The sequence below is a fragment of the Squalius cephalus genome (genome assembly GCF_949319135.1).
Source record: "Squalius cephalus genome assembly, chromosome: 21".
Lineage (NCBI taxonomy): Eukaryota > Metazoa > Chordata > Actinopteri > Cypriniformes > Leuciscidae > Squalius > Squalius cephalus.
In genome coordinates, this window is record NC_137142.1 from 12,707,211 (window position 1) to 12,721,751 (window position 14,541).

At 38.3% G+C, this 14,541-nt stretch overlaps 1 protein-coding gene across 1 annotated transcript in view; it reads left to right on the top strand.

Annotated features, from left to right (window-relative positions):
- The window catches only part of pcdh15a (protocadherin-related 15a), a 231,075-nt gene that overhangs the window by 190,426 nt on the left and 26,108 nt on the right, over positions 1-14,541 (top strand). Inside the window, exons 26-29 of the mRNA XM_079856369.1 lie at positions 115-330; positions 1,102-1,190; positions 2,116-2,292; positions 13,629-13,847. Coding sequence (XP_079712495.1) covers positions 115-330; positions 1,102-1,190; positions 2,116-2,292; positions 13,629-13,847 — 701 coding nt within the window. The remainder of the gene's footprint in view (positions 1-114; positions 331-1,101; positions 1,191-2,115; positions 2,293-13,628; positions 13,848-14,541) is intronic.

Below are 14,541 nucleotides of genomic sequence, written 5' to 3' on the forward strand. Positions count from 1 at the left end.
AAGCCTTTTAAGGCATCCAGTTCTTCTGTTATATAACCAGATAAAGTGAAATTCTCAAAACCATATTCGTTTCCATGATCAATATGTTTCTTCATGTAACTTCATATGCATCAGGCTACAGATATCGACACAGGAAACTACAGTAAGATGGCCTACAGACTGATCATCCCTCCCGCGCCCGAGGGGCAGGACAGTTTCGTCATCGAGCCGTACACTGGCATCATCAAGAGCGCCATCATGTTCAGAAACATGCGCCGATCCTACTTCAAGTTTCAGGTCATCGCCACGGACAACTATGGGCAGGGGCTGAGCAGCAGGGCTGATGTGGTGGTGAGTGACCTGTAAAGTTTGTTCATGCACTTCATGTAAAAAGATGATTCAAACACAGCTGAAAGATCCCACTCAAACACGTGGCTTTAAGTGCCATTTCACAGCCGAATCACATTTCAGTGATTTTAAGACTGATTAATTTAAAATGAGTCTAAATCACATAACAGTCTGCACTGTTAGTAAATGAAAATATCTCTCCAGAGTGTCGCTTTGGTTTGGTAAATATGTTATGTTTCAGTAAATGTTTGCGTACAGAAGTGCATATGCTATTTGTGCACTGCTTAGTGCAGTAATGAATAGTTAAATAAACTCTTTTTGTGTCAGCTGAATTATTTATGCTGTTTTATCTCCTGAAGTGTTGCAGCCAGTGACTTGTATAATTCCCAGAAATCTCTGGAGCTGATGACTGCCTAATAAAATAAGAGGGATTTAGAATTGCAATGTATCAGGGTTTTAAACATCGTGGCATTAATGTTTGTCATTTACGATTTCCACAAGCAGTAGAATTATTCTATAAGCATTAATTTGGCCGCTACACTGTTACTGACCAATTGAATTAAAGACCATTGCATCTGCAGACAGCACTTCAAAGCTGGGCGGTATACTGTGAAGTGTGGATTTTTTTTCTATTTTGATATAATTGCTATTACTATTGCTATTACTGTTTGGTCAGAGAAAATACATTAAATCCTAATTGAATATCTGGATATATCTATATAGATAGATACACATCACATCTTCTATCTTTTTCGTATTCTGTGTGGGTTGTAGGTGTCCGTTGTGAATGCCTTGGACATGCAGGTTGTGGTCTCTAATGTGCCGCCCACTGTGGTGGAGGAGAATAAAGAGCAGCTGATTAGGTGAGAATTCCTCCCTTGTTGTGTTTCTCTGCTTTGCCAGTTTCTTTGAGTGGCATTTAAGTGTTCCCTGCACTCTCAGCAGCCTTTGTTTTCCTACTTGCTTTTATTTAAATGGCCATCCAAATTGGCAAAACAGAATTGGGCTCAATTGGCAAAATTAAATGAGCAAAATAATGATACTTTGCTCAGTAGATTGCAGCATAATCATAATAAAAGACAAAATGATCGCTTTATAAATGCTAGTCAGGTGTATACATTTCAAACCGAAGATATTACAATGCTATTCATTCAATTTATGTTATATCATAGTTGTTTTGTATGTTTTACAATGCATTATAGAAAGAATCTCACAAACTCTTATATTTGCCCCTTGAAATATTGTCTTCACCCTAATATGAAAATGTAATCACATTATTAACATATTTAAGTATTTATTCATCATGGTAATATTCGCTGTACTGTCAGATGCTGATTTTTATGGAGCCCCGCACATGGCATTAAAAAAAAAAAAAAAAAAAAAAAATATATATATATATATATATATATATATATATATATATATATATATATATATATTGTGGCCACAAATTAAGAATTTGTTCCCACAACTTGTTAATTTGTTCCCTCATTTTAGTAAATCGTGGCCATGTTGAACTAATTCGTCCCCTGTTTTTGATTCAACTAAAAGAAGAGAACATGACCACGATTTAGTAAAACGAGGGAACGAATTAGTAAAATGAACAATGCATGCATAGTAAAATTTGTGAATATTGTCATCATGCATTTTTTCTTTTTTTTTGACAAAAAGTGATGTGTTTGGTTTATTAAGATTACCTGTAAAATACAGGTATTAGAAATTAAGTTGGTGGGTTTTGCATTGTAACATTTGAGGAAGATAGTCATTTCATATACCATATTTTTTCAGTATTTTGGAGCGCTATGTGCAAGATCAGATCCCTGGTGCTAAAGTGATAGTGGAATCGATCGGCCCACGGCGGCACGGAGAAGGTTATGAACTTGAGGACTACACCAAATCAGACCTGCAGGTGTACGCCATCGACCCTCTCACCAACAGAGCAATCTCCAGACAAGAGCTCTTCAAGTAAGCCAAACACACAGCCACTCCTGACACCTTTAACAAAAAGTCTAGTTTGTTTCCAACATTTGGAAAAAGAAGTCAGAGCCTTGTCCTGTGTGCTCTGACTGTGGTGTTCATGTGACATTGCTAATTTAAACCTGGCTTGCCACAATTTCAGATCCCCTTTCCTCCTAATTTCACCATCGCTACCTGTTCTTGCTCTTCTGTGCAAAACAACATATTTTCAAAATCATCTAGTCAGTGGGTTGCATAAACAGCTAGTCAACTAATCGGTCTTAAGCCCTGTGTAATAAGGCAATTTCTCCTCATTGGACACGGTTTCTAGGAAGTGTTTTCATAAGGTTTTAAAAACTAATATTTGTAGCAAATTATCTCAAAAGGGATATATATATATATATATATATATATATATATATATATATATATATATATATATATATATATAATTAATAATAACGCGTAATCCATCCATCCATCCATCCATTTTCCTTGCATTATTCCCGCAGGGTCCGCTTCACACACGCATTTGATTTGGCACAGGTTGTATGCCGAATGCCCTTCGTGACACAATCACACTCACACACACTCCTACGACAATTTGGCATGTCCAGTCCACCTAACCTGCGTATCTTTGGACTGTGGGGGAAACCGGATTAATTATAAATATTTAAATCAACCAAAAAGGGAAATACAGAGAGAGAGAGAAGTGCAAAGAATGGCAAGACTTACAAAGTTAAAGGGATAGTTCAACCAAAAATGAAAATTCTGTCATCATTTACTCACCCTCATGTTGTTTCAAACCTGTATGTGTTTCTATCTTCTGCTGAACACAAAAGAATATATTTTAAATAATGTTGGTAACGAAACAGTTGATGGACCCCATTGACTATAGTATACTATAGAGTATAATACTTTTTCCCCATACTATGGAAGTCAATGGGGTCCATCAACTGTTTGGTTACCAACATTCTTCAAAATATCTTCTTCTGTATTCAGCAAAACAAAGAAACGTATAACAGGTTTAGAACAACTTGAGGATGAGTAAATGATGACAGAATTTTCATTTTTGGGTGAACTATCCCTTTAACTACAACCTTTGAAACCCATCAGAGAATCAGTTCACCTTCTTAAAAGGGGCAAAGCTTAAAGGGCACATAATAACACATGCAGTTTCTGCCAATCTCATGTAAATCTTGAGTACCTATAGAGTAGTATTGCATCCTTCATATCTCCGAAGAGTCTTTAGTTTGATCAGATTTATAAAAGACAGATACACTGTGCCGTGTCTTTCTGAAAACAGCCTGGGGGTGTGCCGTGCAGCGCTGCCGACGGCTTCCATAACCCGAACGAAGCAGGTTGATGGGCGTTGCTCTTGCTCTCGCTCTGGTTGATGTGTGTGTGCACACACTCTTCCAGGAGAAGTGCCCATACAAGGAATTCGGCCCTTTATGACGTCATACAGGGCCATACTCGAAAAAAACTTTCCGAAACTTATACGAATCCTGAATGAGTGTATTTGTCACAGAAATACTCCGCCATACGTCCAACTTGTTTTGCATGAGAATCTCTTTAAAACTCTTTAACATTGCAAATAAGTCAGAATGCATTAAATAACATTAGACATACCCTTTAAGAACGCATCTAAAGATAGATAAAAATAGTTGCTTGCTTTGTTTTTGTGGCTGAACAAGAGTTCTGGATGCGTGTGCAGAATACGGAGATTCAGACAAAGACGATTATTTTGATACCAAGCAAGATAGGATTGGAAGACATTAAAGGAGTGATACATCCTCACATCTGGATAGAAGCCTTTAGAGTTTCACTAACAAAGCTAAAGAGCGCTAGGCTAATGTAACATAGGACACACATACATATCATATACATTTGTGAACAGATTGTGTGTTATGTGTGTGTGTTATGTGTAAGTGTGTGGGATTCGCTGGGCCACACATGCTTTTGGTACCTAGTGATGGGGGTCAATCTTTTCCTCATCGGAATGTTTTTGATGTTGGATAGGGAGATTCAAGCTGATCTGTTTAGTGTTTTTTGTATGGTAGGGGAGGACATCAAGATTTTAGCACCCATTTAGGTGTAAAATCTAGCCTGTCAGTGCCAGGTCTGTGATTTAAATTTGATTTAAAGTCAAAAAGGTAAAAGCTTTGCTGAGGCCTAGAGCCCAACTGATCATTGTGATTCCATCCAGATGTTACTATTATTAATTAGATAATACCACTCAAAAATTTAGGGTCAGTAACATTTTTTTAAATATTTGTATATATAAGTCTTTTATGCTTCCTGAGACTGCATTCATTTGATCAAAAATACAGTAAAAACTAATATTGTTTATAAGAACTGTTTTCAATTTTAATATATTTTAAAAGTAATTTATTCCTATGGGGACAAAGCTGAATTTTCATCATCATTACTTCAGTTTTCAGTGTCACATGATCCTTCAGAAATCATTCTAATGCTGATCTGCTGCTCAAGAAACATTTATCTTTATTATCAATGTTGAAAACAGTGGTTTAATAGTTTTGTGGAAGCCATGACACCCTTTTTTCAGGATTTCTATTTAATTGAAATAGAAATCTTTTGTAACATCATAAAAGTCTTTACTGTCACTTTTGGTCAATTTAATGAATCTTTGCCGTATAGAAGTATTAAAGTATTAATGTCTTTGAAAAGATTCACTCTAAAAAATGCTGGGTTAAAAACCACAATTTCTATTTGGCAACCCAGCGCTGGGTAAATATTGGACAGAACACATCCAGCATGTTAGGTTTTATACATTAACCCATTTGCTGGGTTATTTTTGACATAGTGCTGGGTCAGTCGACCTATTGAAGGTCATATATATATAGGCCAAGCACAGTTCATAAAGGCTATAGTATTTTTTAATTCAATGGCAAGTCAGCCTTTTACAATCATAAAATACTCAAAAAGCATTTGGTAAATGTTTTAGGATTTGATAGGTGCAGCAAAAGCAGCGAAAGGGAATCTGTGGGAAGAAAACTGGTATCAGTAGGCTATTCCAGTTCATTAAATGACAGTATATTCATATTACATTAAAAAAAGTTTTACCCTGTGTCATCTCATCTGTCAGACATTCAAGCCATCAAATATAGCGAGACCACAGCTAGCGCATTAAATCAACAGCGCTCCTATTACAGTTAGTGGTGCACGTGGCAACTTTTAACAATGTCACGTCATGTTTCAGCCCTGGTCGCACATTCATTTTGCGGGAGGTGAATCTTCCATGTTGGCGCCGGTGCGTCGATCGGCTAAGCAGACGTTAGCTGCAACGTACATGTAAACAAAAAAAAAAGGTCAAATTTGAGACTACAGACGTTTTCCTACTTGTACAGTAATAATTTGATAGGAATGCAATGTAATACAAAACAAAACAAAAAGTTTCCCCTCAGGACGTTTTCTCTCAGACCAGAACACAAAATGACCATTGAAAAATGAATCCAGTTTTATATATATTATATAGTATATATAGATTTGGATATCATGACATATCTCTAAAAAATTGATGCAAAAATGCAAAAAGTGAAGGAGAAAAAGGAAATGAATTGCGTTTGTAAACAGCTATTCTACTGGAGGTGCGTATCCTTTTCAGCCAAGAGGAAAAAGCCCCTGACATCCAGACACACACACAGCAATACACTCATTTGAACTCTGCCGTGCCCCATGATTTAGCAGGGAGACGCGTCTGTCACTGGGATCCAACACAAGTCATCAGGATTCTATTCAAATATGTGTTTACTGAGCCAACACACACATCTCATTCATATTCACAAGCACAGGAGTTCACAGACCACCTGCCTTATTTCTGCCTTTCTAGTCACACATCTTATCCTTATACACATTTTATTTTGTTCACCGTGAGATGTGTTCTGCTTGTGTTTGTATCTCTACCAAAGCAGAACAGCTGTCCAGATGATAATGTCATGCTCAGAAGTTACTGGTAACAGTCCTTTAGAGAATTAAAGACACAAATGAAACAACCGTTGACAGAAATAATTAGCAAGAATTTGATGATAAATGTTTGAGCTCATATTAAAAAAATTTTAAATTTTAAATTGAATTAAATTTGTTGATCTCAACTAATTTAAGATTGCATGTGACGGTCTCAGGAGAAAATCTGAGAAATAGAAGATTCATGCAGAGATGTCTCTCTTTGCTCTCCATTTTGATCTCCATCTCCATTAAATTGTGTAAACGTTTTCAGAACCAACTGAGATATTTAATGTTATTGTTGTTTACTCAACCACTGTAGCTCTAGAATCTCATTCAAACGCATGGATTTGAACTGTGAAGACAGGTTGTATTGTTGTCCATGATGTAAAAACAAACAAACAAAAAAAACGCCACTGGTTCTTGCTTGGCACGCATGCTCAACTGCAAATTAATTTTGAGAGCTAAAGTAAAATCAATGTTATTTTAGTATTGTTTATGTACTATGATATTATTTATTAATATTTTGAATGAGCTATTTTAAAATTTCAGTTTTCGTTTTAATTTTAGTTTAGTTAGTTTAGTAATTTTGTTATGTGCTTTTGTTATTTTTATTTTTAATATTTCAGTATTTTTAATACTTCTATACAGCTTTAATTTGTTTTTGTTTTAGTAATTTTAGTACTACTTTAACTCGTTCAATTTCCGTTTAGTAAAATTTTTAATAACATTTTATTTCAGCTTTATTTCAATTATATTTAAATTTTAATACTTTAGTTTTAGTTAACAACAGCTACATTGCGGTGAATATATATATATATATATATATATATATATATATATATATATATATATATATATATATATATATATATATATATATATATATATAAAACTTTTTTTTTTTTTTTGCACAAAGCTATTACATTTTCTTACAATGACTAGGAATGGTTATTTTAAACAATTTTCTTTCTTTTTTTTCTTCTTGTTTTTTTTTCTTTTTTTTGTATGGAGAACAGAATGGCATTCTTCTTTTGTGTTTTAATGGGGAAGTTTAGAATAACATGGGTGTCACATATTGACCTAGGATGAAGACAAGGTACACAAAAGAGGATCTCAAATGCTGCATAACTTTATTAAATGAAACAAAAGAGAATAATCCAACAACGTAGACTAATCCAAACAAGTGAAGGCAACGCAACAGTGTGCTAGAGCACACAAAACACCAGACAATGAACTAAACAAACTGAGGGCATTATATACACAGAGAACTAATGATCAAATTAGAAACAGATGTGAGTAAATCAATGAAACAATGAATAACCATGGCAATGGACGAAAATAGAAGGCAAATACAGGAAATTACAAATTGTAGATTTGAAAATCATGCTTTTCCCCAATTATTGTTGAATCACGAAAGCTACACCAGTTACTTTGCAAAGAAATCTCTATTTATTATTGTATACATGTATAAGACATACGAGAGTAACAGGCATAGAAGAATAAGGCTACATGAGAGGTGGTCTTCATTCCAGATTTCTCTGTTCCCCATTTCTCTATCCCCTCACCCCATCATGCCAGCTGTAATGGTTTCTCAGTGTTTATCCTCCCTCACCCCCTCATGCCTCTGTTTCTCCTTCCTCTCATCCCCTCATGCCTTTATGTTGCTCTGGGCCAATACAGTAAGGATTGAGCTTATATACACCACTCTGGGACATACAACGTCCTTGTAAGGTAGCAAAACATGTTGCATATTTTTAAAAATGGAACGTATACCTCATGCTTACACATGGTACAATCCACTTTCCACATTAAGAAACTATCCCTCGGTGTATACATTTGTGGTATATTTGCATTAGTTGTTTAGCAGTTAGTATTTACTGTCCTCTGAAAATAACTCAACATACAGCCATTACTGTCAAAATGGCTGGCAACAAAAGTGAGTACACCCTAAGTGAGCATGTCAAAACTGTGTCCCAAGTGTAAATATATTGTGTGAGCACCATTGTTACCTAGCACTGCCTTAATCCTCATAAGCATGGAATTCACCAGAGCTGCACAGGTTGTTGCTGGGATCCTCTTCCACTCCTCCATAATGACATCATGAAGCTGCTGTTTCCAAATAGCAACTAAGTTACTTAGTGCACATTGACAAATAAAATCTATTCATCCTCATTTCTTTAAACTCCTCAGATGTTGTGAAGCTCGTGTGCATGGCGTTGCAGGTCTGTTTGACCACATAGATCAAACACATGCAGTCTTTCATCAGTCTTTAAACCTGGATCATCGATTGTGTTTGAACAGTCCTATTTACTAGGTGCTTCTGTTGAAGTGTTCTGTTGCAGGAGGGCTAATTGGTCTGCCAGGGATACTTATGAAGTACTTAACAAGCAGGTCTATTTAAACCTTATTGATCAGCAAAATGTCAACAAAGGCAATACTTTTTAGATTTTACATCAGCTGGGGAGAAAATCACTCTTGCTCTGCTTTGAAGTGTCTTTAATAATTAGCGCTGTATCAAGATATAAAATTATAATAACTCAGGTTGATACTAGCACAGTCATATCCCAAAGTTGTATATCTCTATTAGTGTTACTCGATCTTAGTGCTGCATTTGATACCATTGACCGCAATTTTTTTTTTTAAATAAACTCGAAAATGATGTTGGCAACTTGGCATTAGTGGAATTGCATTAGCATGGTTTAACTCATACTTATCTGACCGTTATCAGTTTGTAGCAGTAAATGAATAGATGTCTTATCGATCAAAAGTTCAGTATGGCGTACCACAAGGCTCAGTACTAGGACCGTTGCTGTTCACTCTGTACATGCTACCCTTAGGAGATATCATTAGGAAGCATGCCATTAGTTTCCACTGTTATGCTGATGATACTCGGCTCTTTATTTCTTCATGCCCTGACGAAACTTACCAATTCACGGATTGAAGGATTGAAGGATTATAGGATTGAAGGATTATAGACCGTGCCACATTCGTGGGCACCTTAGGCACGTAGCCAGGTCTAGGGTGGAGAATGGCTCTCACTCTGTTAGGAGCGAACTCGAGGCAAGAGGGAGCCACAGATAGTGCCTGCAGGTTGCCAACTCGTTTCAGGGAAGTAATAGCGAGCAGGAAGGCTACCTTAAAGGATAGAAATTTCTCAGACACCTTATCCAGGGGTTCGAAGGGTGCCAGGGATAACCCTTCGAGGACCACTGCCGGGCAGGCCTCATCCTCCTGGCTCCACGAAGGAAACGAATTATGAGTGGGTGTGTCCCCAGAGTGCCCACCGTTAAAGGCGTGTGGAAGGCTGATATAGCCGCCACATAGACCCTAAGCGTGGACGGGGAGAGCCCGTCAGAGAAATGATTCTGGAGAAACTCCAGCACTGAAGCAATTGGGTCCAACTGACGTTCTCTGCACCATGAAATGAAAAATTTTCATTTAAATGCATAAAGTTTCCTCGTGGAGGGGGCTCTAGAGTTTAGAATGGTCTCAACAACCTCGGTTGAGAGACCAGAATTTGTGAATTGGTCCCCCTCAGGGGCCAATTCAGCAGCTTCTTAGGCTTCAGCCAAGGGTGAAATATCACGACCTCGGACTGAGGAGGGAGGACCATCCTGATCCGGATTTACTGCGGAAGGCCTGCCAGGAGAGCCCAGATATTTGGAAGCCATATTCGGGCCAGTCAGTACGGGGCTACTAGGAGTAATCTGATCCCGTACTGCCGAACCCATTTGCACTCTAGAACCCCCGGGGGCAGAACAATCGGGGAAAACATATACAGACGTGGCCTCAACCAGACCCAACGGAGCTGGAAGAGCACGGGAGATGTGGCGCGGAAGGTGGCCGTCCGCATGAAGGGGAAACGGGACCACCTCCGACAAACCGACCTCCATCCCGGCTAAAGCCAACTTGGGGTGGAGTTTGAAATGCCTCGACAGGATGACTGCCCCCTCTTTGGCCCCCTCTCTGAAATCTCCTCAGACCCTGTGTTTCCAACACAAGTTCTAGGAGCAGAACCCATATCTTCCTCCCCATGATCAGAAAACGAGGGCATATGCGCGTAACTCTGGTCATGCGGAGTGGGTTCCCTCTCGGGAAAAACCCATTGGTCCTGAGCCACTACTACAGGGCCCCCACGTACAGGAGGCCAAAGAATAGTATGTTGAACACTGCTGCCAGCGAGCCCACTCTTTGATAAGGTCATATAGTGGTGGCATGGCCTAGCTTGATATTCATGACTATGGTCAGGAAGGTGAATGTCCGAGCTGGAGACAATTGTGCCTGCATCGTGACTATAAACTACACCGCCCCCAGGATTCGGTTTCTCTGAAGAGGAACTAGTGATTTTTCCTAGACTCTGAGCCATATTCCTGTGCACCTCACGAGACTCAGAACAACACCTCGGTGTTGAACCGTCTACTCTAGTAGTCAGTGGACGGGAATGAGGATGCCCTGAAGACTCCATGGAGCTAGGACAGTGACCATGCATTCCGAGGAGGTGCGGGGATACAATACTAGACCGAATGGAAGAGTCCGTAACTGATGCGCTTTTCCCCCAAAAGCGGATCTCGGAAACTTCCTGTGATGGAGTTAGAAGGGAACGAGGAGTTAAGGAGCTTGTGGATCTATCAAGACAGACCAGTCCTCGGAGCTGGTCTGACTGACAGTCGGTATCTTGAATCTGAACCCCCTCTGAGGTTGATCCAGTACCTTGAGATCCAAAACAAGGCCTAATCCAGTACCTTGAGATCCAAAACAAGGCCCATCAGGCACTGTTTTGTGCAAATAAGCGGCCGGATCGCATTAAGAATTTTCTGTTAGAACGGTGTCGTGTTAGCGGCCCCTAAGTTAATAACTAATGATCGTTGCGATGGAAGTGAATCAATCAAAACTAACTTTAGCTGGACAATAACTTTATTCTAGAGCTGCTGTAAAGCCAAAAAAATCTGTTACTTTAATGTCCTATTATCACTGTAAAGCTGCTTTGAAACAATCTGTATTGTTAAAAGCGCTATATAAATGAAGGTGACTTGACGTGACAGTCAAGCCTTTGCAGCGGAGAATGAGGATTTCCACATCATGTTGCCTATTCTGCCGTGCAAAGGCAAAAGACCGTAACTTCGTTTTTGGTCGAAAATGAGTTATTTATATTTTTGGTACATTCAAGACCTTCTTTATCATGTGGATAAGTATCTTGAATCAATTCCGTTTTTTTTTTCGAGAAAATAATGATTTGTCTTAACAGTAACTTCCAAAAGCCCATGAGAAACCAAGGCAGAACACCGTAACATCAGTTACCGCTCTTTGGCTTTGTTTTGGAACGCTCAAATTACGAGTTACGATGTTCTGCCTTTGTTTAGCCGCGCGTCAATATGAAGTTACTGTGCCGGTGTTCAATCAAATAATGCTACCTACCAGATTGTACGGTTATCTGCCTTTGTTTTAATGTCCATTAAAATTAAAATTACGGTGTAGCCTGTGTACTTTGTACAGCTGCCATCAGTCGCTCTAACTTCTGATGTCCTCAGAGCGGTCAGAACATTTAGTATGGTCTGCTCCATCGACAAACGTGCGATATCGATCGCGAAGGATTATGCAGAGTTGACAGAAAAACGTTACACATTGCCGTATCAGATGAATACAACCCAGAATTAAAGCTCGGCAAACTAGCTGGCAGAGTGCCAAAACTTCGCCTTCAGCCCCGCCCTAAACGCGGTCGAGTCAACACTGGACTAATAGGAGGTATTTTGTCATGTCAAATGTATTAATAATGCCATCAGAATGCAACCAAAGCACAGGATAGCAATAAGTAGATGGCTATAAATAATTGTAAATCATACAAAATAAATGCCATGATCACTAGATTTTATACAGGTACGTACTATAATGATTTTGTTAATGGTGATCAGCAACTAAATATTGATAATGTGGAAGTTACTGCCTTTTGCCTTGGCATGACTTCTCACTTTTTGCTGACAATACAAAGGCAGAGTACAGTAACTTTAAAATAGTGGTCAAAAGTCAAGTTTGAGCTCAAGATTTTTTTATGTATATAATTTCCATTACTAAAACATCTATTTGCCAGATTTCCAGTGTCCTACCTATAATTAATTTGGCGGGACAACTAAAAATCTTTAAAGTCATTTTTCTCAGTTCCACACTCTAGCGACTTAAGGTCTTTTGCCTTTGTAGGGCAGTATAGTAACCCATAAGATGAACTGGAAAAGGCTAAATACTGCTGAGCGGATGCTGTTCTCATTAGCAGGATTGTTGGCTCCTGCCTCTGTGCTGAAGATGCTTTGCACTTACACTGAATGTTGTCAACATCTAGCTGTCAATCATCTCAAGGCTGTCCTAGTCAGTACAGTATGAACATAATGTGTGGGTGAGCAGAAATGTGCAGTATTGTATCACCATGAAAAGGGCTTACTGTACATATACAGGTACATATTTGTGTATGGAACAGATTGAAATTACACATACCATATTTTTATTTTATTTTAGTACTGTCACAATTAAGCTTTTCAATATACACTGCCCGGGTGTTTATGTTTCTAGCTTGTTTGGCAGCAGCACTTCTAACCCTATTTGATGAAGTATGTAGCTTTTGATTTCTTAAACAACCATGTAGGAAGACACATCACGACCATATTCCAGAATGACAATGTCAAGATTCATCAGGCTCGAAGTGTGAAAGAAAGGTTGGGAGGGAGCATGAAGAATCATTTTCTGAGTCCAGACCTTAAATTCACTGAAAGTCTTTGGGATGTGCTGGAGTAGACTTTACAGAGTCCTGGACTCTTGCATTGTCAATACAAGATCTTGTACCAAAAATGTATGCACCTCTTGAAAAACATCATTTTTATTTTTTATTTCCATCAATAGATGCATAATTTTTTGGTCAAGATCTTGTATTGACAATTCTTCATGCTTCCTCCCAACCATTCTTTCACAATTTGAGTCTGTGAATCTTGACATTGTCATCCTGGAATATGTCCATAATGTGTCTTCCTACATTGTCGTTTAAGAAATAAAAAGCTAAACACTCCATCAATAAGGGTTAGAAGCTGCCAAACATATAACATCCTCGAAACAAAATAGCTAATCACTGCAATAATGATCCAATCATAGACACTTAAGATATTGCCTTAAATCCAAACAGCGATTTTTTTTCTTTGCTTGGACAGTGTATTTCAATTGCATCACTACAGTTGCATTATTACTGAACCCACCTGTGCTACTTTGTGCTTTTTTTGTGATTATGATGTACTTACTGTACAGGTACATATTTGTGTTCGGAGCAGTTTTAAATTTTAAGTATTCTCTAAAAATTAAAATGTATTTTAAATGAATATGTGCAAACGTGTATTTGACAGGTTCCTGGATGGGAAGATTCTGGACATCAATAAAGAGTTCCAGCCGTACCTGGGCGAGGGCGGGCGGATTCTGGAGATCCGCTCTCCTGACATTGTGGCGAGTGTGAAGAAGGCTGCGCAGGCGGTGGGCTACACAGAGGGGGCGCTGTTGGCGCTGGCCATAATCATCATACTGTGCTGCATCCCTGCTATTCTTATCATTATGGTGACATACAAACAGTGAGTACAATATTCTTACTTTTCGAATGTCAGTCCTCTCAATGACAATCAGCCTCATAAGTCACATATTTCAGCTTTTTAAACAGCTTATAATGATAATGATTTATTCAGTAAAATTTGATGCATGTAGGTGGCAACACACTATCCCATCAGACTGAATTTACTTACTACTTAATTTACTTGCAATAAAATGTGCAAATAATAATAAGTAGTAGTAGTAGTAGTAGTAGTAGCAGTAGCAGTAATTTTAGTATTATTAGCCAGTCAATAAATCCAAAACTTTGGTTTTACAAATACATGTAGATGCGGAAGAGAATGGAATTCGGCGTGCCGTCTGTACTGCTCTCTGTGTGCGCGTCTTGAATGTTTAAACTGACAGTGATACAATTTCAATCTATGTAATGTTAATGTTAAACTTTGCAATTAACCCAAGAATCACGTGCGTTTCAAACCGTGGTGCCTGGTCCGTACAGATCATACGTTCCTTATACTTGACATCACACATCCTGCGATGTGACTATCGATGCTAAAACTATATGTTGTGCAGCCCTAATACAAAATGGCAAACAGTTTTTACTTATTTGACATCTTATTTCGACAGTTACTTTTTGAGAAGTTTGAGAATCTGCAAATGTGAATCTCTACAGTACATCTCTATTTGTAATTTGTTACCTCTGAGGTTCAGAGAGCATTG